This window comes from Hyposmocoma kahamanoa, unplaced genomic scaffold (genome assembly GCF_003589595.1).
Source record: "Hyposmocoma kahamanoa isolate Upper Pololo Valley unplaced genomic scaffold, ASM358959v1 86, whole genome shotgun sequence".
Lineage (NCBI taxonomy): Eukaryota > Metazoa > Arthropoda > Insecta > Lepidoptera > Cosmopterigidae > Hyposmocoma > Hyposmocoma kahamanoa.
In genome coordinates, this window is record NW_020654289.1 from 18,194,100 (window position 1) to 18,218,307 (window position 24,208).

A 24,208-nucleotide genomic window follows, 5' to 3' on the forward strand; every position below is an offset into this window, starting at 1 on the left:
AATTGTGATATTATGAAATTGATAATATGAAATAAATGATTCTATTTTACTCTATTCATCGCTGCTTCAAGACGCCATGTGTAATTGCTCTTAGGTGTGAAAACGTAACAGACAGACAGTTACTTTCCTATTTATACTATTCGTTTGAATTAATCTCAGTGTGAGCACCTACCAATTAATTATTTTTATGTAACAGAACTACGAAATTTGAAGAATGTATTAGCGGTCATACCAGATGTTGGCACCGCCAGCCACCGACCGTTATCAGGTTATCAACACGGCAGTACGGTGACACACTGACCGTGGTAAGGCCACGCAACGCGCAACTCAAATCAAAATAGTTTTATTCGTCGAAGAAAAGATTTCAAAACAATCGTTAGTGTGTGGCACTGACTTTCAAATTTGAAAAAATACTATATCTTGGATCTGCAACTAATTTATGTAACTCTGTACGTATGTCAAAATAATTAAATGAAAAGGCCCGCGGATTTTGTGAAAACTTCTGAGGTCAAAACAATATTAATCCAAAAATTAAATTTTGTTATTATTATTTTATCCAAATTGGTTTTTTAAGTCTTCTCAGGCTCGGAAATAACAATAACGAGCGGTATAATAAGCACTTATGTGTAATATATCCAGTGTTATTTATGTAACAGCTCCTGGAGCTCCTTATGTTTTTATTACAATTCGAGAAACAAGATGTTCTGTTTTTGGGATTGTGTATTTTATTAATGTCATATTTATGGTGTTTATTTTGGCTTTAGTACAAACACTTAAATCATACACTACATTACGGCGTCAGGTGAGGTTTCTTTTAACTCAAAAATATAACATTAAATTAAAAAATAAGCAATTAAAGACCGAATTGCGTATTATATAGGTACAAAGTCGTAGAAAACCCAAACAACAACGTCTGAGGCCTATGTAACGTGAGCTGTAGCCATATGCTGGCGGTGCCAGCCACCGCCTGCGATAGCGCCGCACCCTGCGCCCGCGCCCCGTCGCCAGCGAGACGCGCTACGCTATTGGAAAAATATGCACCGAAACACGTGTGTCGTTACCCAGCTTCAATGAGCTTCGTATTGGGTCTATTTATTACCTTTTAAGTATGTACGTATTACTGAAATACCGTACAACATGCCTGCGAGACACGTGGCATTACACTGAGGAGAGGATAGGTCAAATTTACAGTTTATTTTAATTTTAATTTATTTTTTAAATTTATTTATAAGGTCTAGAAACTGGCATGGTAATTTAAAAATTGTAAAAGATTCATACAAATATTCCTGATTACGTAAGGAGTCATCTGGAACCAATCAAAAAGTGCCACTTATGTAAGCCCACATCAGAAACCTAATCATTGGGTCACAAGTCTCACGCAGAGAACATTTTTGTGAAGGACGTTATTTAAGAGTAATTGGAAAAAGTCGCAAGAACTTCAACTTGATCTAGTAAACTTGAAATTTCCTTATCGCACCATTTGCTATGAACAAATAATTTGATTAAACGAGGTCAAACCTGCAACCTTATCGGTCATTGAAGTGACTCAGTATTTCTTTGTATGTTGGGGCTTCCTAATTACAGCTGGGTTTGTTTTTTTTTTTGATTTTCACAACACCGACTGTCGCAATGTTGTAACTTGTAAATAATAAATGTTATTTATTTGTGTCCCACGCCATCTCAGCGGATATAAAAATACGCAGTTTTAAATTGCCGTCATTGAGTCATACTACCCTTTGCAATTTGTTCACTTCCGAAGAACTGTTATCTCTCAATTCGGAATGGGTAAATTGTAAACAGCTATCTAATGGAAGAATAGAAGGACAAAAATGTAAAATTTACGGAATTAAAAAATCTTAAATCGGTTTCATATTACGCTGCTATTATTCAAAGTCCGTATAATGAGTATAGAAAGTACATTTACGATTACGTTTTTAAAATAGTGTATTATGTGATCATTAAGATCGACTGTGTCCTCTAGAGAAAGGGTAAGTTGGTCGAACATCCACTATATCTTCACATTTTACCGATGCCGACTAATAATGTAACAATTGCCGTTTAAAGTCAGCTGATGCCCAATATCTTCGTCACTGTCATGAGGCATTTAACAATGATCACGGTTGTTTAACTTCTTTAATCTTCAAGATAGAACTATTGTTTTACATTCATCTACCTTTCTAGGTAAAAGAACTATTGGCTAGGTCGGTCAAATGATAAGCGGGAATAATGTGAACGATCTATTCATTATTACGTTCTATAAACAACTTGTTAATTAATATTTCTCATGTGTATTATCTTTAACTGCAATGCATTAAAATGTCTGTGAAAACAAAATTAAAACACGTAATGATAGTGATTTACAGAAAATGAGAAATCTTGAAATTACTATAATTATATTAAAAGTTATCCATTGCTTGGAATACTATCACAAAATGAAGACTCCACTAACTTCGATGCGTCTTCCAAATTATTTATGTTACAAAATTTTATCTGTTATGTTAACGGAGAGTAAGTAGGTACTTACTAAGATTATCATGGGAGGTGCGCGATCGCATATATTTCGATCTCATATATTCATAGTAGGTAACTGCTCAGTGACTAGTGATCCGTCAAGTTTAGTAAGAGATGTATGTGTATCAAGTACGCTTTGAGCGCTGGTGGTCGGTGGTGACATGTGGTGCGGATCCGATAATCGCCGATCGGCCTTATCAGCGTCGGTCGCGGTGTCCGGCGCAGGCCAGGACGGGCGCTCCACGCCACTACATTCCCGGGGCGCGCCGCAAGCGCTAGTCTGCTGCTCATCCTGATAAACATCCTCTCTGCCATTATCGCGTGTCTCTATCACAATACACAAACAAAGCTGTCACAAACAGCGACTTGTGAGTTATTTATTGCCTTTTTCCATTCATGTTTTTATTGACTTCGCTGTAATAACGCACTCCTTCGCTTGCAGAGCTACAATGTACCGCGAGGGTAATGGACCTATTCTGGAGGACGTTCTCCTCAGCGACCAGTTCCTCTACGAGTACTCTCCGGCCGAGAGCATCATCAATTTCGAGCTCCCTTCGGCCTTCACTTCGGAACACAGTGATTGGTGGAGTGATTTAGACCTGAACTGTGAACCTTTTGTGAACGGTGCTGGTGTCAGTGACAACAAAGAAGAATTTAATTTCCCTGGTAATTGTATCACATTCGATCTCGGCTCTTTCGATAAGGACATAGACGAGTTCCTTTTAGAAGCTCTCAGTAGTGATAAGTCTTATGATGCTCCTCAGTCCGGAACAGACTCATCGGACAGCGGGGAAGATGTTCTGGGGAGTTTCTCCTCTTTCGGGACTGAATACGATTCAACATACGCGCAGGACGCGCTTTATTCAACACAATTTCAAGCTGTAGCCAACACAGGAAATAGTATAAGTAAAGAGACGAATAAGACTGAAGTGAAAAAATCGTTCGGGGAGCCGGCGTACTGTCCCGAGCTTGGAGCTTTCCGGTGTCCTGTTGAAGAGTGCGGCAAATTGTACGCGAAGGCATCACACGTGCGAGCGCATTTGCGGCGGCACAGTGGAGAAAAGCCGTACCACTGCACGTGGGGTGGCTGCGCGTGGCGATTCGCGCGGTCGGACGAGCTGGCGCGGCACCGCCGCAGCCATTCGGGTGACAAACCTTACGGGTGCCGCGAGTGTGGCAAGCGTTTCGCGCGTTCTGACCACCTCGCCAAGCACGGGCGTGTGCACGCGCGCCGTGCTGCTGCAGCAGCCGCCGCTGCCGCCAAGAGATCTCTCCCACACGGACATCGAACGAAACGATTCGTTTAACTACTTTCAATCATTTTGTTACATAATATCAAGCTTAAAGCTTTTGTGCCATAATTGACTGTGCAAAGAAAAGCGTTTACACTTTCCCTTTGAAAATTAACATAAACGGTACGCACACATGTCGCACCCCTCAAGAAAGGCACAATTTTTTTATTACTTTTCAAGCGGTCAACAATCGGTGTTAATCGAACACGAAAACATAACTATTTTATGAAAAGTAGTAATTCTATGCGTAACCAGAAACATCCTTTTACATACCTAATTTACAACTTTTCAATCATACTTCTCTCCATGCTATATCAAATCACAATAAACCGTGTTACGCCTCTTTCCACGAATACAAATTAATTTGAGGTTTAATTTAAGAACTCCCTTCATTGTGCAAAATGTTAGGATTTTATCTTTTTATGAATTTGTTTTTACAAATAAATACGCATGTTTTCCACGAGCATTTGACCAAAAGATTTACGGAGCTATTTCCCTTACACCTCTTTTGGTGTAAAAAATAATTAAATGTAAGGAGATATATCTTTTGCTGCGGTTTTATTCCATAACGTATTTGGTTATGCTTTTATTTGTGAAAAAATTGTGAAAGTAAAGTTACGTAGTGACCAGCGCAGCAGCAGTGGTCGGATATGCGGATATTTATTTACCAATAAGTTACCAGTTTCTTCGCTAGCATGAAATACGCTGGTTGTATCGAAACAATCCCCCGACAAGAGGATCAAATATAAAATTGTTGGAAATGAAACGTTTAAAATGTTATTTGTAACTTTTTGTAAAAAATGAAAAAAAGGTAAAAATTCGAGTATCAAGAAAATAATTTTGTAGTTCTAATAATTTTTAACCGAAACCAACGTACCATTGTTTGAGTTCAAATTTGATACTTTTAAATGTTGATACATCTAAAAATAGTATTTGTTGCATCTCAGTATTAAGATCCAGTTCTCATATTCGTGGACATCATCAAACCTTTAAGTTTTGTGTGTGCCAAATGTTAGCGAAAGTGAAGGACTGAGATTAAATTTGATACTTTTAGCTATTTATAGTACTGAGATCCAGTTGGGACATTCCTGGTCATCGACAAACCTTGAAGATTTAAAGCGTACCTAAATATTGTAATGAAACCGAACGTTTGAGTCTAAATTGAATGTTTTTAGCCGTTTAAATCATTGAGATCTGATCGTTTAATTCCTGGTCATAAAACCATTAGTATTAGTATTTTTTGGTAGTGTTCTTCATAGAGATCCCAACCTTTACTACCCTGATCTCCATCAGATCCTCAGCGAGACTTAGCTATAAACCATTTCGCCAAAGTTACGAGTACAAAGGAAAAAATATCACATTGAAATAAGTCTAGAATACAGAGCTATAGACTTATTAAAAAAAAAACAAATATCGCGCCAAATATACAAGATTTTTTTGTATTAGAGGGTAACAGAAGTTATTAGAAGATCGTATTTAACATATAAAAGGGTAATTTTCAGGGTAGTTATCTCTACCCAATTTCGGTGGCAATTTTTGATATATAATATTTCAGGTTACTAAGCTCTAATATTTAATTATTCATCATGATAATATTCTACAAAATTCAAATATTGTAACATGGTCATGACATTCCGCGAATCCGAGATTTAAAAGAAGAAAAACTATATTTTAAGAAGCCGCTTTATACTTTGACAGCTCTCAATGGAAAGTGTATCTACTTTATGTATAAAACTCGTTTATTGTTTTCCATCCTCTAAGATAAAAGTATTCGAAAATCCGACCACTAAATAATGACATTTGCATACAATTTTGCATGTTTCTTGGCATAAAATTTAAACAAAGAATTATACTTAACATGGACCGAGAAAAAACTTACATACGTTTCTCACATGTGACGCTATGGCAAAAAAGTCGTTAAAAACCAAATACATAGAGCTGCAACAAGCACGGAAGTAGAGAAATTCGTAAGGTCTGTAGGGCTATCACGATAAGGCGCGACTTGAGCGAGAATGTCATAAAGCGTGAGATACTGCTATTCTCGCATACAAATCACGCGCTCCATATCGCTCTCGCGCAAGTCGCGCCCTGTTGTGCTGGCCCTACTGTTGACTCGTATCAGTTCGGAGAGCGGTAGCCCTGGTAGCCCTGTAGCCCTGGCGAGGTAGCTAATTCGAGTCCAGCCGGACCGAAGGAATTTTTTTATTTTCAATCTTTGTATTAACAATAACAAAGAATAGGTGTGCTAAAAACTATCATATATATATATATATATATATATATATATATGTATGTGTGTGTGCAAATACGTGGTAATGGTAATGGAAATGGTTTTCTGGCTAATTCAGTCAATATTGTATCGATATTGCAGATAAAGTTCTACGAATCTGAGGTGACGTGTGTTATTTCGTTATCTATCCAATGGAGTAAAAAGAAAATTTAACATAATTCGATTTATGTCATTCTTCTATTGGAGATGCGGATATTGGTAGTATCGTAAAGGGACAGTTTCGAAAGACGGGCGAGAATAAAGAGACAGCACAGCGAACCCAAGCGAAATCCTGCTGGCAATAAAATTCGTTGTATTATCAATACTTTTATCCAGGCACGAAAACAGCGTTATCTAGCACATTATATTGTAAATTCTACCTAATCTGCATGCAATTTGTGTTAAATTTTTCACCGCGATGAGTTTGTCTGTATCGGTTACCGCTTTTGGTCCCAGCTTTAATTATTTAAGCTGTAAAAAATACTTGATAAAAGTATTTCATGCTAAATTATGCTATTTATTATTTCTTTATTTTCATGACGCGCGGGCGCGATATTTAGAATACGTTTAAGATTTAGTGTACTTATTTTTAATACTATTACTAGTTATTAAAAATAAGTACATACTTAGTTTATACTATATAAACATAGTAGTTTATACTAATTACTAGTTATAACGCTTACTTAAATTCTTAGGGTAAGTAGTGAGTAACTGACATTTAGGTAAGATAAAATAAATATATATTGAAAACGTAAAGTTATCTGTCTTTTTTAAATATGCAATATCTGGCTTAAAAAGCAATTTTCCGGTTCCATAACAAATGCTTTTCTTTCCATTGAAAGTTGTAAAAAAATAATTTGAAAGAGCAATTTAAAGTCTTTCAATCAATTAAATTATATTTTTGAACAAGTCTATAAAACTGATCACTTTGGTGTTGCCTGTACCTATCAAACATTTGGTTAGGTATCCTACACTCATTACTTAGCCCAGTGTAACGGCGCCACTGACAAAATGGTAATGCTTACATGAACTAATTTGATTTCTCTACTAATCCGTAAAATTTAGCTTGATTGGAATGACGCATGTTAATGATGTGATGCGATCAGTGAAAACAAGAATCGATGTTAAAATATATCGCCTGTTATGGTAATAACTGAAATCAACTCTAATAATTAATTAATACGTCCACCTCACAAATAATGGCCAAAAGCCGTGGCGTCGCTATTAATAAATTTTCAATTTAATTTCCGTAGATGTAACCGAGCGTCTGAATAATAGCATATTGGTTAAAAAGTTACCAACCATATACATTTTAGATCATACGTTACATTTAAAAATTACCACCATAAAAATTTCTCCATTAGATTAGTTGAGCGACTCTATGTTTTCGATGTGTCCCAAAAGGTCCATGGGACTACTAAACATGGTAATAATGGCTGTTTGTGCGTTGTCAGTAATGAAGTATACCTACTGTTATGTGTGAGTGAAGAAATAGATTTCTCACAGATGGTCCTACGGCAAAAAAATAAAAAACCGAAACAAAGATCTGCAACATGCACGTAGGAAAATTCATAAGGTTCGCTGGTTCCGTTCCGTGGCTTAGTTGGCATAGCTTACGGCAGGGTTTGCTGCAAAACGTTGGTTCGAATACAGCCGTATCGAATGATTTTTTTCTAAGTGTTCGATCTTTGTATTAATAATTATAAAAAAAATGGATTTATAAATTTAACTTTTGCACACAAAAATGTAAAATTTCAAGTAACGAAATGTAATTCTCGACTGCCCTGGCAACACTACGGAAAAGTCTCGTTTTTATTTTGACTTTCAATTATTTTGTGAAATCTAGTTTAATGTGGAATAAGATAGTGCTATTGTGCCTTAATCGAAGATTAAAACACGAAATTATACGAATCTCGAACTAAAATACCCGTATCGGCCCGTTCTAAGGAATCCCGAGTCAGTCCAAGCACGCCGCCTCAAATTGCCTATTCTCTTTGTGGCGGCCATATTTACAGAAAAACTTATTTTTATGTTTTCGGCTGAAGGACTTTGTTTCCATGGCCAGAAATAAAAAAAAAATTATTGTAGGGATTCGCTCTGGGCCATATGGAGGGAAAAGTGTCGTTTTTATTGTGACTTTCAATTATTTTGTGAAATCTAGTTTAAAGTGGAATAGGATATTGCTATTGTGCCTTAATCGAAGATTAAAACGCGAAATTATACGAATCTCGAACTAAAATACCCGTATCGGCCCGTTCTAAGGAATCCCGAGTCAGTCCAAACACGCCGCCTCAAATTGCCTATCCTCTTTATGGCGGCCATATTTACAGAAACGTAATTAAACTTCATGTTTAGGCTGATGGCTTTGCCAAAGCCTTAACAAATTTGAAAAAAAATATTGTGGGACCTCCCAACACAAAATTTCTTCCGTCTAACGTAATTTCATTGCGATAAACATTGACTTACAATTATAAGTCAATGGCGATAAATTGTGAAAATAATCATGAATAAATGAGTAAATTTGCTCCAACAGTGATTTACAAACGATTTGTGCATTTCAGTTGAGTACCGTAATGGTTGGTAATTACGTAAATATGTAAAATAATACTTTTGTGATGTTTTATAAATATATAATTTGTAAGACGCCCGCCGCCACAAATTTACTTCGTCTTGCCGACCTGTCAGAATGATAATTTAGAACTAATCAAGCTAAATTTTATAGGCCATATTTACAGAAAAACTTATTTTTATGTTTTCGGCTGAAGGACTTTGTTTCCATGGCCAGAAATAAATTAAAAAAAAGTGATTGTAGGGATTCGCTCTGGGCCTTTTGGAGGGAAAAGTGTCGTTTTTATTGTGACTTTCAATTATTTTGTGAAATCTAGTTTAAAGTGGAATAGGATATTGCTATTGTGCCTTAATCGAAGATTAAAACGCGAAATTATACGAATCTCAAACTAAAATACGCGTATCGGCCCGTTTTACGGAATCCCGAGTCAATCCAAGCACGCCGCCTCAAATTGCCTATCCTCTTTGTGGTAGCCATATTTACAGAAATATAATTAAACGTTTATGTTTTCGGCTGAAGCACTTTGTTTCCATGGCCAGCAATAAATTAAAAAACAAAGTGATTGTGGGACCATTCGCTCTGGACCTTTTGGAGGGAAAAGTGTCGTTTTTATTTTGATTTTCAATTATTTTGTAAAATCTAGTTTAAAGTGGAATAGGATAGTGCTATTGTGCCTTAATCGAAGATTAAAACGCGAAATTATATGAATCTCGAACTAAAATACCCGTATCGGCCCGTTTTACGGAATCCCGAGTCAATCCAAGCACGCCGCCTCAAATTGCCTATCCTCTTTGTGGCGGCCATATTTACAGAAACGTAATTAAACTTCATGTTTAGGCTGATGGCTTTGCCAAAGCCTTAATAAATTTGAAAAAAAATATTGTGGGACCTCCCAACACAAAATTTCTTCCGTCTAACGTAATTTCATTGCGATAAACATTGACTTACAATTATAAGTCAATGGCGATAAATTGTGAAAATAATCATGAATAAATGAGTAAATTAGCTCCAACAGTGATTTACAAACGATTTGTGCATTTCAGTTGAGTACCGTAATGGTTGGTAATTACGTAAATATGTAAAATAATACTTTTGTGATGTTTTATAAATATATAATTTGTAAGACGCCGCCACAAATTTACTTCGTCTTGCCGACCTGTCAGAATGACAATTTAGAACTAATCAAGCTAAATTTTATAGAGTATAATTAAACTATGAAAAGATCTCTTCCTTCATAAGGTGTCGATGCTTCTAAATTTTAGGACTACATATATTGACAATAAAAGAGCATCTCAGGAAACGTATTGAAGCATTTGAAATGGCCTACAAAAGAATATTGCACTTATAATGGACTCAGAAAGTCAGCAATGACGAAGTTCTGCGACTAGTTTGACAGAAGTGTAAACTTTTGCCAACCATCAAACAGCGAAAATTGCATATCTGGGTTATGTACTTAGACATGACAGATACAAGCTTCTGCAACTGATAATGATGGGAAAATTCGCTGGTAAAAGGAACGATCTCCATGGAAAGGTGTAGGCCAGACTTCACACTTTTCCAAGGGTTGCGAACCTGCTCCCAACATGCAGGTTTCGTCACGTTATTTTCCTTGACTGTTAGCGAGAGGTGTTGCTACTAAACATTGACAAATACGTAACATAGAAATTATAGTCATAATATACATACTACCATCACAGAGACTCAAATTGTCAACCTCTCGATTGAGGAACAATCGTTCTCCCTCTAGACTACCACCGCAGTAATTAATAAGGAAGTACAAAACTTTATAAAACTTTAAAAATTTTGAAAATGCCGCCAACTAGTTATCAAAGTGGCAACGTAGCGTTCAAGATAAATCATTAATGGACACATTTCGTAACGTTCACATAAGCTGTCAAGGCAACCCTAAATCGTCAGTCGTCACATTTAGCGAATGTTTTGATTTGATTTTGACCGTGTATGCCAATGTACGCCTTGTAATCAATATGTTCGCAATGAATGTTTATGTTACACGATATACCATCCGACAACGTCAAAACATCGGACGTCATGTCGATTAACATCGGAGCTCAATATCGGGCTGACGATATGGTCGTCAATTAATGGGCTATTTAATGTTTCAGAAACACCAATTTATACTGTCAAACTAAAGCACCGCATTTATAAGGCGAATATATTAGCTGTGTTGGTAAAGCTAACCAATATGATTATAAGAATGCATAAGTTACCCGATATGTCAACAAACATACCGACATTTTACGTCAAAAATGTCGGATACATATCGATCAACACAAGCATTTATGGTGTACATGTTGGTCAACGCAGCTAACATGTTCGCTAATGAAAATAGGTCTCGAATATTAAATGTTAGAGATTCATCAATTTACACTGTATTGCAACAATAATTATTTGTCTACGGAACTTTTCTTTCCACTGAAGGTAGAACTTTGTAGTCTATGATATTATACTACCAATTACAAAAGCCTCCTGGTGCCTCTATTAAACATATAATTGATAAGCTTTTCAATTAGGTACTATAAATAACTAGATACACGACTCAACTCGCACACAAATAAAAATGGTGGTTCAATAGATATTTCTTCGAAGAAATTGATACAAATTGAAATAAGTTGCAGTAATTACTGGATTATAAAAAAACCGGAAGGGTTTTCTTCAGTTTTGTGACCATAAAACAACAGTTGGTGCGGTTACGCGGTGCGCTAGCGAGAGTTGTGTTTGACAAATAACAGGTTGTTCGAAGACACCGATTTCGCTACGTTTTGTTTAATTTATGTGTTATTTTTCTGTTTAATCCGTCTATTTAGTAGTTACTTTAGTGTACTTACTTAAGTGGATGTTAGATGAAATCTCGGTAAGGAACCAACAGCAGAAGGCTGACAAAACAACCGACATAAAGCAGGCTTGGTGGCTTCTATTGAATCAGCATGTGACCCAAATCGGAAATTTCTCTTCTTTATAAATAACTGGAAAGACTCTCTAATGTCTTAAATGCATCGCCAAAAGTGAAGAAACTTCCTGAGATTGGTGAATGGAGGAATATCCTGGCAGATGTTGACATTTTGTCATGGTTCAATTCAACCTGTATCTCCTGAATGATCAGGTGCCTAAAGCTCTCGCTGCACATTCAGCAAGTGAATAAATAGTACTACGATACTTTGTATCTGTTATAAAAGTAATAAAGTGCAGGAATGTTATGTTAGAATGTGAAAAATGTCCACCCAAAGGTTTTTCTATACATCTGATAGTTGTCAACTGCAGATTTGGAGCTAAAGATGACTGTGGAAGAGCAGAGTCCGTGTTACAGATGGAAGTAGGACAATGAAGCACAATGGCTCATGCTGAGAATCATAGATATATTGTGCAGGTGAGTTATCTCTAAAAACAATATGTATGGCTACCAGTCCTAAAAAAATCCATGCATTCCAAAATGTGTGAACTGTGTATATATTGACAAATGAGACTTGGCATATCTGTGTGTTGTTACAATATAAGTTATCTAGTTTCTAAACTGTTTGGTATTATTTAGTGAATAACCACAAAAATTTTAAACACCATTATTTCAAGGTATACATACATAAAAATTTACTTTCCTTGAAAGTTTAACTAATGCTTAATGTATAAGGGTTCATTTATTAATTAATACAAAATTTAAGATTTTTCTATAACATTTTTATATATAACATTTTAAATATTAGTACACAGCTTCCGCATACTCTGATAACAAAAATCCATGGTATTCAGGGTGCCTTGATCTATAATATTAGAAATAAATATTTTAAATGATAAATTGTTACAAAATGTTTATTTACAAAGAGCAACCCCCAGAATACTCATTGTCATTCTTCTTATGGCAGTCTGCGTTACTAAATAATACTAGACTTTATTCAATGTGGTGATTTTACTTACTTTTTATATAAAGATATATTTAAATTCAACATTTAATTAAAGAACCTTGTACCATAAAGGTGCATGTATAAAGCCATTCAATAGGATTAGTTTAAACTTATAAAAAACATAGTCTGTAGCTTCTCGATGAGAAGCTCAGCCATGAAACTATCTATTATTTAATGGGTAATTTTATAGATATGAACTTTCTAATATTGAAGTTGTAGTAAAGTTTTTCATGTTGTATCTGGCATTACAAACACATCACATTACAAATAGTTACCTATATAATTGTAATGTGATATAATTTAAAACAATTATCAAAAACTATAAAACATAATACCACATTAATTTAATCTTACCATTGACTTATGTAACATACTAATTGATATGAAGGCCAAGTTCCTTACTTTGATAATAGTTTCTTTATGTGTTTTCTATTTTGTTCATGATAGAGTTACATTAACATTTCCATTGTCAGAATTATACAACAGGGCCCTTTAAGGTCTGACATATTTTTGGCAGTGATTCTACTCTTGGTTTGAGTAGATATAAACATAATTATGTATGGACTTGCTGGTTTTTTTGTAATTTTAATGGGCCTGAGTTACTTAAAATTGTTTGTATTGTTGGGATGGGTGATTGATGGTTCTAACCATACTCTACAAATCTCTATAGCAGTTAGAATAACTCATTAGCATGTAATTAACAATTGTGGAATATTGTCTTCTCTTGGTATCATCTTGTAAAAATAAAGATCTTTAGAGGTCCTCTCATCTCAATAATCACTAAGGTCACGTTCCCACTATGTCGTCGGATGATTGTCGTGCCTAGCCTGTTCCCATATCACGACTATCTGTCGTGGACGATTTTTTATCGTTGAACGACTGTCGTGACTAGCTGTTCCTGTTAGATCGTGACGACAATTTATCGTTTCACGACAGCCTCCTTGCCCATCTCTGGCTACGACCTAACGCTACTGCAAAGCGAGCAGAGGGCGCGGGGTACGAGAGGGGAGGGCAGGGGGCAGAATACGTGCGGACAGCGATAAATAAAACGTGACGACAATTGGAGCTGCAACAATCTGTCCTGACATTTTTATCGTGACGTTTTTTTATCGTCTTACGACTGTCGTTCTAGCTGTTCCCACTGTGACGACAGTTTGTCGTTGGAACGATAAAAAATCGTGAACGACAGTTAATCGTGTCGTGCTATATGTGAACAACTTCATTTAAATATACAAGCCGCGACACTGTAAACTGCACGACAATCGGTCGTCACGACATAGTTGTAACGCGCCCTAAGTTGGAAAACACCACATTCCTTATAGACAACCACATGACTATTCAGTTTTTATGCAACATTTTCCTTTAATATTATGACAAACATGATTAAATTTTTATTCTGAGTGTATAGTGAAAACACATGAATGTACTTTGTGTAACAGAGGCTATGAATTTAGGGATTGATTTAGTTTCTTTTAGCAATTCACACTGCATCAAGCCTGCTTTAGCAGCCGGATTCTAATGTGTGGAGTTACAGTAAACTGCATTGTATTGTCACACAGAAAGAGTGGGAATTGATGAAGGGAGGTCTTTGTTAAGGTTGTAAATTTTCTGTTAGATTAGTAGAGGACTTAGTCTATCTATTTCATCATCTACTCCCCTATTTCAGAAGTTCAACCAGTGTTGGACCTTGGGTAAAGTAGCTTTTGAATTAGATGGATGATGTTATTGTTACACATTATTTTTGTGCTTAAAACTAACCAAACCTTTTTAAAATTCCATGTTGAGATAAGTAGATACCTTTACCCACCTTTCTAGATCGACACATTAATTAATTAAAAGGAAAACAAGGCAATATGTGTATCTCTGGTAATACACAAGTAAACTAACATGCCAAACATTTCTCATAGTACAAATTATCACATTATAATATTTAATATTAGTCAACATCACATATGTTGCTCCAATCCCAAAGTTATGTTTTTGGTATAATTTTAACAATATATTTAATGTTTACATTTGTTGTATAGGTGTTTGTGGGTGCACTGTCTGCTCAGTATGAGGCTCTCTCAGTTGAGGCCTCCAAACAAACCAGTTCTGAGGAGATTGTGTGCTGCATTGCCGATAAACTCAACTTGAATGATGGATCTGCAGGACCTTATGAACTGGCAGAGGTAAGTTACTGGATACATTACTTTTCTGTACTGTACCACCAATAAACCAGATAAATCCAGGAAACACTCTCTGTGTCATAGATTGCCATGTTACTCTGACTAACAAATTGTTAAGAGACTCTCAGTGATTGCGGCAAATCCTATTTTTCAAGAGAGTTCTTCGTAATTTTAATCATCTCTTTGTTTCTTTTTTGGTAATCTTCAAGATAGATTCTCACTTCATAATATTAGTAACACTATCTAGAAAACCCTTTGAATAGCTTTCATTGCCTTTCTTAGCATGTTTGTGTTTTTCAGAACTTGTATTTCCCACCAGTTGCATTGTGACTACAGTGGCGTCATAATTATTAAAAAGTCGCCCTTTAGTAGTAATTCTTGAAAACAAACTTGAACTGAACCTTTAAAATGTTATTTACCTACTTGTTATAGTATAACTGATACACTTGTAACCTTGACATATTACTCATGGCAGTACTTACATTTGTCATAATTTTTTTCTACACTGAATGATTCACCAGACAATTTCTTGATCTTTGATTTCCTGGCCACCTGTCTGGCCACTGTGCGATGAAGCTGCACAGTCATACAGTAGTTATTGTTTTCTTAGAATTATTTTATGCAACTAGACTTGTTTTTACACAACCAATTATGGGCATTTTAGCAGGATTTTAGGCTTTACTGTTACCTTTATGTTACCTTGGAACTCGTAATGGTAATAAAAAGTGTCATTTTTTTAAAAGGGACAATTACTTTTGTGTTATAGTTTTTAGATTCATTACGGCAACTATACCGATATTTAATTTCTTTTAACGTAAAATGCTGATGAAAATTTTTCGACTGAAAATCCACTACGAAAGGCGCGATTTCAAAGTAATTTTTTACTAATTATCTAATTGTGATCAAGTTTCTGTTAAGAGTAACGGCTTGGCAAAATGATTACTATTTGTAACATGAATTTTAACACAGTGCATTGTAAACAGGTGGTGGGAGACATGGTCAGCGGCGAGTGTAAAGAAAGGCGGTTGGGGCCCAACGAATCACCCGTCGCTGTCATGCTACTCTGGCCGAACAACAACTCTGGCCAGTATTACAGGTAAATCAATCTTCGACACATTATAGTGTTCAAAGTGAAACAAAGTTTTATTTATTATCACTTCTCACGCTATACAAGTGACTCACATTATATATAGACTTTGAATATCACAATCTTACAAGTTGCTGGCTTAATTAGTTTACAGGGCAAAAGTTATTTTTATTATAAAAAAACTCAACTATTCTGTTCATAAGAAAGAATTAGCTTTATCATTTATTAAACCATTTTTAGTACATGATCATAAAGTGCTCTTATCTTTTAGGCGTTATTATTAGGTCGCTGAGTTGTTTCTGATGTTATTACATAGTCAATGCGAAAATTGCATATATATTTAATATTGGATATAAATAGGAATGACAAAGCAAGTAAAACAACTGAGAGATTTATAATAAGTAGTAATAACATATTATGACGAAACTAAATGAAAGAATAGCCCAATTTTGCCGACTGTATTATGTTCAGGCTTAGTTTTAGGCATTAATAAATTTTAACAATGGCCTGTCTTTTGTCGATTTGGTATGACCTTCAAAGGTATTTTAAAGGTATTTTAAAGGTATTTTTCTGTATTTTAAAGTCAGGGTTTACAATTGTTAACTCTTTTGCAGATCATAAAGTGAACATTATATGTGACATATAATATTTATATTTAATTAATTACAAACAATTTATTATTCAATAACGTCGATTTACATTATAAATTACATTACGATACTATTATCGGCATTTTTCCGTTACACCTACGGCGTTCGGCCGCTTCGTATTACAATGCTAAATCCAGTTCTACTGTGTAATTATCTCGGTTACTACGATTACTATGAGTTCTAACCTTGAGTATATACAACCAATCGACTATTATTTGTAACTCTACATATTAACAATCCTGTCACCACAATGCAATTTTGTCGTATCCACGATCTACTAATGTTTATTTCATGAATCACTAATTAATTTACGTCTTAAATTACGTTCTATGGCAATTATTTAACAAGAATATCCTCAAGAGAACAGGAATATGTTGAATATATTATACAATGTACATGTGTAGGAGTTTCACTATGCCATTAGCATTTTCATTATTATGTATCAGTTGCATTTTGCTGTTGCTCGTTAGACATTCATCAACGTTTTAAATTATTCGTGGTAAATAAATATTATGTAACAAGTGGTACGCAAGAGTCGCATCAGTGATTGGGGATAATGTCCCTAATGGTTCGCGTGCGCGTGAGTCACCCTTCCTGCGGCATCGGCCTGATAACACTGAACCATCCTGCGAATGAAACTAAAACATTCCAGCGCGCCAACATGAGGGAGCGCCAAAAGTAAACCGCGTCGCGCAAATATTTATATTCCACCTTATAATGACGCAAAAGTAATCTCCTTGCCACATATTTATTTATAGTGATTTATTTATTTAACCTTTTATAAATCCGCCGAACTTTCCAGGTTCTATTTGCGCGAGAAAATACCAGATGAACCCTGGATGGAGAACTTTTCGGTGGATCCGCAGCTGATAAAGGATTACTTCCAGCGGTTCCTCTATCAACCAAAGGACCGGGAGTATCCAGATCTGTGCCAGCTACCAGAACTCAACGAGCAAACGCTGCTTGATAATCTCCGCGCAAGATTCGGGGCCGGATACATCTACACATATGTCGGCTCTATTTTAATAGCCCTCAATCCGTTCAAGTTCTATCCAATCTACAATCCAAAGTATGTGAAATTGTATCAGAACAAGAGAATAGGCTCAAGTTTGCCTCCGCATATTTTCGCCGTCGCAGACGCCGCTTACCATTGCATGTTGAGGGAAAGAACTAATCAATGCATTGTGATCAGTGGAGAAAGTGGATCTGGGAAGACTGAAAGCACGAATTTTCTTCTTCACCACCTCACAGCGCTGAGTCAGAAAGGATCGCACGGCAGCGGCGTAGAACAAACAATATTGAGCGCTGGGCCTGTTCTGGAAGCCTTTGGGAATGCGAAAACTGCTCACAACAACAATTCAAGTCGATTTGGGAAGTTCATACAAGTGAACTACAAGGAAAATGGCATGGTACACGGTGCGGTTGTACAAAAATACTTACTGGAAAAATCGCGAATTTGTAGTCAGGGCCGTAACGAGAGGAACTATCATGTGTTTTATTATTTGTTGGCCGGTGCTTCGGAGCAGGAAAAGGCTCAGTTGCATTTGTTGACTGTGGACAAATATAATTATTTATCAAGGACTGGGTGTAGTGTAGTGCCAGGTGTGGATGAGCAGTATGAATTCTCAAGACTTAAGCAGTCAATGGAGATGGTGGGATTCACCATGGACAAGCAACGGAGACTGTTTGCTGTTCTGTCTGCTGTGCTACTTTTAGGTAAAATCTTATTAAATTATTATTATTCAAATATATTTCATTGAACCTTGAAGGAAACTGTTTGTTTGGAGAATTATGAAATAGATATTCGTTATTTTGTGTAATGAAAAGTTCTTATCAAAAATTTAATTATCTGTGATAAAAAAATTCAATGTTTTGATAATGGATTTCAGAAATATCAGCTGACAAATTGTAAAAGCATCAAGTAACAAACATGCAGACTTGATAATGAAATACTATTGAGTTTAACCACCCCAATTTCTCGAATTTCGGCGATATCTGTTTTATACATAAAAACATCGGGTCATAAACATGCAAAGTTGATAACAAACTATGCCAACTTCTGGAATTTAGTTTTAAAAATTTATACTTTTAAAATATATGCTATGTAATGTTTAGCATGTTTCAAGAAAAAATATACTTAATATATTTATGAGCAGAGTCTGAAGACAAAAGTTACTTACTTCTACAAACTGTTAATTTTCTCTCGAAACTATGTCGCATTGGGCTATCTCTACACGCGCGAGCATGATCGTTACGAGATATTGTCAAGTGAAGAGAATTGGAAAAACTCCATGGCTTGATCCCACATTTTGATAGTTTTATCAAATTTTTGTAGTAATATCTGCGGCCTTTGATCAGTTGACAGAATGGTTATTGTGGTTATTTTTTCAGTATTTCACCATTGGCGAATTATATACATGCAGCCATCACAATATTATTTGTGTTATATCAAATTTTAATATAAACTTAAGTGTTAGTGGCTTTAGAACGGTTACCATGCCGGACTGCCACGCAGAGGTCCCAGGTTCGATTCCCGGGCCGGGAGAAATATTTGTATGGCCTACATTTATTTCTCTCGTGAGTTTGGGTGTAATTTGTGGTTGTCTATGTGTGTGTCCTTGCCACCCGCGACACAGGGTTTCCCTAGTGCGGGGCTATGTTGATTGTGAGCGTTATTATTATTAATTTCGACTGTGAACTGGCAACCGGTACTATTTCAATTTTGACAACTTTACATAATGAAAAAAATGTTTGCGTCATTTATATTGCATCTGGTTTATTAGATAAAAATGCGTAGTGTATGTGTAATAAAAACATTTAAAAACTACGTATTTTTATTTAATAAATCAGATCGATAAATGACACAAACAATTTTTTCTTTATCATGTAAATTTGTCAAAATAGAGTTGGTACTGTTTGCCAGTTCACAGTTGATTTGCCAAATTCAAGGAAGTTTCTATCTACAGACGATGATACTAAATTGTTATAAGAACATAATTGCTGTGTGATATCCAAATGTGCTTTTGCGTCAATAAACTTATTACATACATACTACACGCCCTTTTCCCATCGGGGTAGGCAGAGACAACTTCCACTTGCTATGAACGTGACACACATTTTTCGTCTAATCGATTATTTAAATTTGTAGTGTCGTTAAAGACAGTTACAAATCATCTTGTCTTTCATTTTCTTTGATTTAATATTTCCCAGGAACCATTATGAAAAAGGGAACGGCGAAAATGAGTTAGCGGATCTAACGCTTTACCCCTTTATACCATTACCAACTTGTTGTAACCATAATGAAATATAATAAGCAATGGTAATGACAATTATTCTATAACTACATAGAGTCTACACTATACAAGATAAAGGTGTATCTACGCGCGCGAGTTATGTCAAGTTTCGTCACATGTTAATTTATTTATGTTTAGTTATCAGATATATTTAGTTATTAGAGCACCTTTAACTATCGTGAGTTTTTTTTTAATAGGCACATACTTCAGCCCCGCATTAGGGAAACCCTGTGTCGTGGGTGCCCTGAATACACACATAGTCAACCACAAATTATCCCCAAACTCTGATTGATACAAGTTTGACGCCAGCGCCCTGTCAAGCTACTATGTGTATCTGAAGGACTTCAAACCGTTGATCATATAGAATAACACTGATAATTTATCCCTATCGGCAATACCTGTCAATCAGTTACTTGGCATCTTGACCTATAGTCTTATGACCTATCAGCTAATTATCACTTATTAAATATTTACAGGCAATGTGGAGTTTCAGCCACAGCGAAAATCATACCATCACGATGAAGCGGTAGGGGTTAAAAACCCTGAAGTGGTTTCACTAATATCCTCGCTGTTACGAGTGAAGCAGGAGACACTGCTGGCTGCACTCACTTCTAAGAGAGCACGAGCTTCCGGCGAAACGCTTGTTATTAATTACAGGTAATCTTGTATACACTTTAACTACTACTTAACTTACTTTAACTTTCGCGTTTAATTATACTAACATTTAAAACAGAAATAAACGCCATAAAAAAAAATTAATAGGTATTTGCACACCTACCGACATTTATCGGGAAGATGGTTTTAATCTGCAGCATGGAATCCGGAATTTGCAATCCTTTGGCTACCAGAATAAGGCTTAGGTGCGGAATAGGGAGTTGTTCGTCCCGTCACTTGATATTACAGGAAAAAAATTGGATACTGTTAATGTTATATGTGGAGGTATTTTGAAAAATGTAGTGAGGGTGGATGAAGATTCCACTGCCAAGACGGAGATGTAATATCAGCTCGTGACAACTACCAGTGCAACCTGGTCATTACGTCTGGATAATAGGTATTAAACCTGTTAAATTATTTAATCGCGTTTATTCCCGTTTTCAAATATTAATAGTTTACACACATACGTGAGCAATGTGCAATCATAATTTGAGCATGGTCCAAGCACTTTATGTATGTGAGAGACACGTCATTTATATGCCACTGTTAGGCGCTGATATTATCTTAGAAGATATGAACTGTAGTTCACCAAACAGACCCAATGCGAGTTTCACATATTTTCAAAGCTTTTTTTATGAAAACTAAAACTTGTTCACATTACATTTTGGTTATTATATTAATTGTAGATATATCTAAGTGTTTTGAATAAATAAATGATAAATAAATATTTGTGTTTTCCATCCGTTACTCTCATCTCTGGACTGTATTCGCACTTTCCATCAGGCGCGGTGCAGTCATTTTGCCGAGTCACAATAAAAAAAAAAAAAAAAAAAAAAAAACATTAATTGAAATACATAATTAAATTATTTGTAACTCAGATTGCCGGAGGCCATAGCGACGCGCGACGCGATGGCTAAGTGCCTGTACGGCGCGCTGTTCGACTGGATCGTGATGCAGGTGAACCACGCACTGCTCTCCAAGAAGGATACTTTGAGAGAACATCAGGGGCATAGTATAGGTAAGCACAAGATGTTCCAGGGCACATGACACATTCCGTTATGTTGAAAATGCGGCTGAAATTTAAGTTCAACAGCAACTCTTGGAAAATTTCTAAATCTTTTAGTGCTCGTTACTCTAGAGCAGGGATGCACAGACTTATTAAGACTAGGGGCCACTCGGGCAAATCATGAATTGATGGCGGGCCGTCAGAAGTATAGGTAATTAAAGACAATAAAGAATTCATTATTCTGGAATAGAATTCAATATTTTTCGAATGTACGAGAGTATTATTTTGCTGTCGGCGCGCCACCAATATTTCACCGGCGCGGGCCGCGGTCTGTGCATCCCTGCTCTAGAGTAACGAGATTCGAGACCTTGTATTAACAAGGTAACAGTTCCCTCAACTGAATATACATTCTAGATATATTATTAGCAAAACCTTGGCCTTGATTTTATGAACCTTTTTTTTATCTCAGCGTTTAATCGAAGCGTTGTAAATAGATCTTCTCGATCTCAAGTAAAATTTTCTTTGAGAATATTAAGCTCTGTTCAATTTGTTGTAATGTATTGGTTATTTTCGATAAACAAATAATAATAATTTTTAAATAAAAGGTGCCTCAAGGGCTGCAATAAATCATTAAATAGATCTATTTATTTTGTGTCAAAATATCATTATTTGCAGTTGTGTTAATGAAACATAAAAAAGTGGAATTATAATCGGTTGTCTTAAAATAAGTTAGGTACCTATTAGTGTTCAGTTAAAAGCACATAAAATTTTACAGTTTTGAGTGTTCCTATCCCGAGCATCATAGGGCTGACTTTCAACGTCGCGCTTGACATACACTTGACTATGTTGTACCTTTTCGATTAGTATAAAAATGCTTTTAAGTTCAACATACACATGGAAAATCAGAGCAATTTAAACAAGCGATTATCAAGAAGTAAAAAAATTATATTTGATTGTTATTGACTGTTTGAACAAAATTATTTATTATATTAGTATAACATTAATCTGTCACATCCGGCACAGGTGTCCTCGACATATTCGGCTTCGAAGATTTCGGTCCGAACAACAGCTTCGAGCAGTTATGCATAAACTATGCGAATGAACACCTGCAATACTATTTCAACCAACACGTTTTCAAGTATGAGCAAGAAGAGTACAGACGCGAAGGCATTCGGTGGACAGATATTGGCTTCTCGGACAATACTGGGTGCTTGCAACTCATTGAGGGGAAGCCTGGTGGACTGTTATGTGTGTTGGATGATCAGTGCAAGTAAGTAACATATGAAATTACCATTACGGTCCGTTCCAGTAAAGCGATTAATGAGTTCATTGAATATTCCTTCCATCACTGGCACTTGTGTTGTCATTTTACTGTTATCGATTCTACTCAAATTTAAATAACAACGAATTACTTTATAAACTGCTTTTTTATTTATGCTAACATTACACAGCAATAACAAACACACTTTGTGGTTTAAGAGTTTGTTTTTTCAAAAAAATTATACATGTACTTAAATGAGAAACTTAAATATTATGTAGTGACGGGGCCAAAATGAGGTAGGGTGAACGCACTGACTGACCTTGAGTTGTTCCCTCGATAGATGTGTCGGTCGCTGGTGTTTATGCGTATGCCCAGGTGTTAAGGGGTTGTCGCGCCGCCCACTCTGGTCTCTCACAGACAGATGAGATGCTAAGATGATTTTCCGTTAAGCTGATTTTCCGTATTGCCGTTGGACAACTGCTACGGTGATATCGCGTCAAAAGCGACCGTTCGCTAGCGCAGCGTAGTTGCAACAGGGCAAAACGTCAAAACGGGGAATATCCTACCCTCAAATCAATGCGTTTTTTAGGATAGGAATAGAGAGGAGGCGAGTTCATTTGTGCATTTGCGAAGATGCCTACGTATCAAATCTGCCATGTAGTAACATTGTGTAAGCAATAAACATATTATGTTGCACGATATGCGCCATATCCATAAAAATGATACAAATGTGACGAGGTAGTGAAGAGGTAGGTAGTTTTGCCTTAACCAACATAACATACTGAGCAAGAGTGTTGTGCTTTAACCGTAGTCTACACAGATCGGCAATGACTAGATGTGTCAAGCTGTAGAAGTACATTACAGGGATAGGACGAAATAATATATGCATCGAAATTAACTACTTTCACTTACCTGCTCTGACACAGAAAATTCTAAACAGATCATCAATAATACGGTATTACAAGTAATCCTCCAACACTACTCGGAGATACAGTAAAAAGAAAATTATGTATTTTTGCATTGATTTGAAGATTTTCATATCTGGAGATGTCTTCTGTTGTCGAACAAAGCAAGGCTACGGTGCTACGTCAGGTGCATGTCAGAGAGTTCATCAGTAAGTTAGGTTAGGTTTTGTATAGTGATTAAATTCGATAAATTTCAGTTTCCCATGGGCAACAAACGAGACGCTACTACAGAAATTCAACTCCGTACACGAAGATAACCCGTTCTACGAAAAGCCGCAACGACGGGAACCAGCTTTCGTCGTTCGGCACTACGCTGGCAGAGTTAAATATCAGGTATAATTTTGATGATTTGTTTTACGGAAATGGTTCATCTTCGTACATATTGTAATTTGATAATTCTGTATAATGATAATTATTTTGTAAAGTGTCTTAATCAAGCGACATTTTCATCATATCAGTCGTCCACGAAGTATGTTGCTATCACTTTTATGATGATTATGCTAATACGCCCCCGGTCTCATATCGGTCCTCCCAGTTTTAATTAGTGGGATCTTCTTCTTTCACTTCAT

General features: G+C 36.1%; 2 protein-coding genes across 5 annotated transcripts in view; both read left to right on the forward strand.

Annotated features, from left to right (window-relative positions):
- Nucleotides 1-2,763: 2,763 nt before the first annotated feature.
- LOC113234952 (Krueppel-like factor 9) lies at nucleotides 2,764-4,474 on the forward strand. Its single transcript, XM_026470479.1, has 2 exons — nucleotides 2,764-2,879; nucleotides 2,954-4,474. The coding sequence occupies exon 2, from the start codon at nucleotides 2,961-2,963 to the stop codon at nucleotides 3,816-3,818; it is 858 nt and encodes a 285-aa protein (XP_026326264.1). The 5' UTR covers nucleotides 2,764-2,879; nucleotides 2,954-2,960; the 3' UTR covers nucleotides 3,819-4,474.
- Nucleotides 4,475-11,304: 6,830 nt separating this feature from the next.
- The window catches only part of LOC113234947 (unconventional myosin-IXa-like), a 42,320-nt gene continuing 29,416 nt past the window's right edge, over nucleotides 11,305-24,208 (forward strand). For 3 of the 4 annotated variants that reach the window (XM_026470467.1, XM_026470466.1, XM_026470468.1), the window contains exons 1-8: nucleotides 11,305-12,026; nucleotides 14,583-14,726; nucleotides 15,707-15,819; nucleotides 17,263-18,176; nucleotides 20,230-20,410; nucleotides 21,286-21,425; nucleotides 22,437-22,683; nucleotides 23,837-23,972. In XM_026470467.1, the coding sequence (XP_026326252.1) occupies nucleotides 11,991-12,026; nucleotides 14,583-14,726; nucleotides 15,707-15,819; nucleotides 17,263-18,176; nucleotides 20,230-20,410; nucleotides 21,286-21,425; nucleotides 22,437-22,683; nucleotides 23,837-23,972 (1,911 nt within the window). In that variant the 5' untranslated portion in view covers nucleotides 11,305-11,990. Of the gene's footprint in view, nucleotides 12,027-14,582; nucleotides 14,727-15,706; nucleotides 15,820-17,262; nucleotides 18,177-20,229; nucleotides 20,411-21,285; nucleotides 21,426-22,436; nucleotides 22,684-23,836; nucleotides 23,973-24,208 lie in introns of those variants that run through there. The other variant, XM_026470469.1, reaches the window with a different exon arrangement.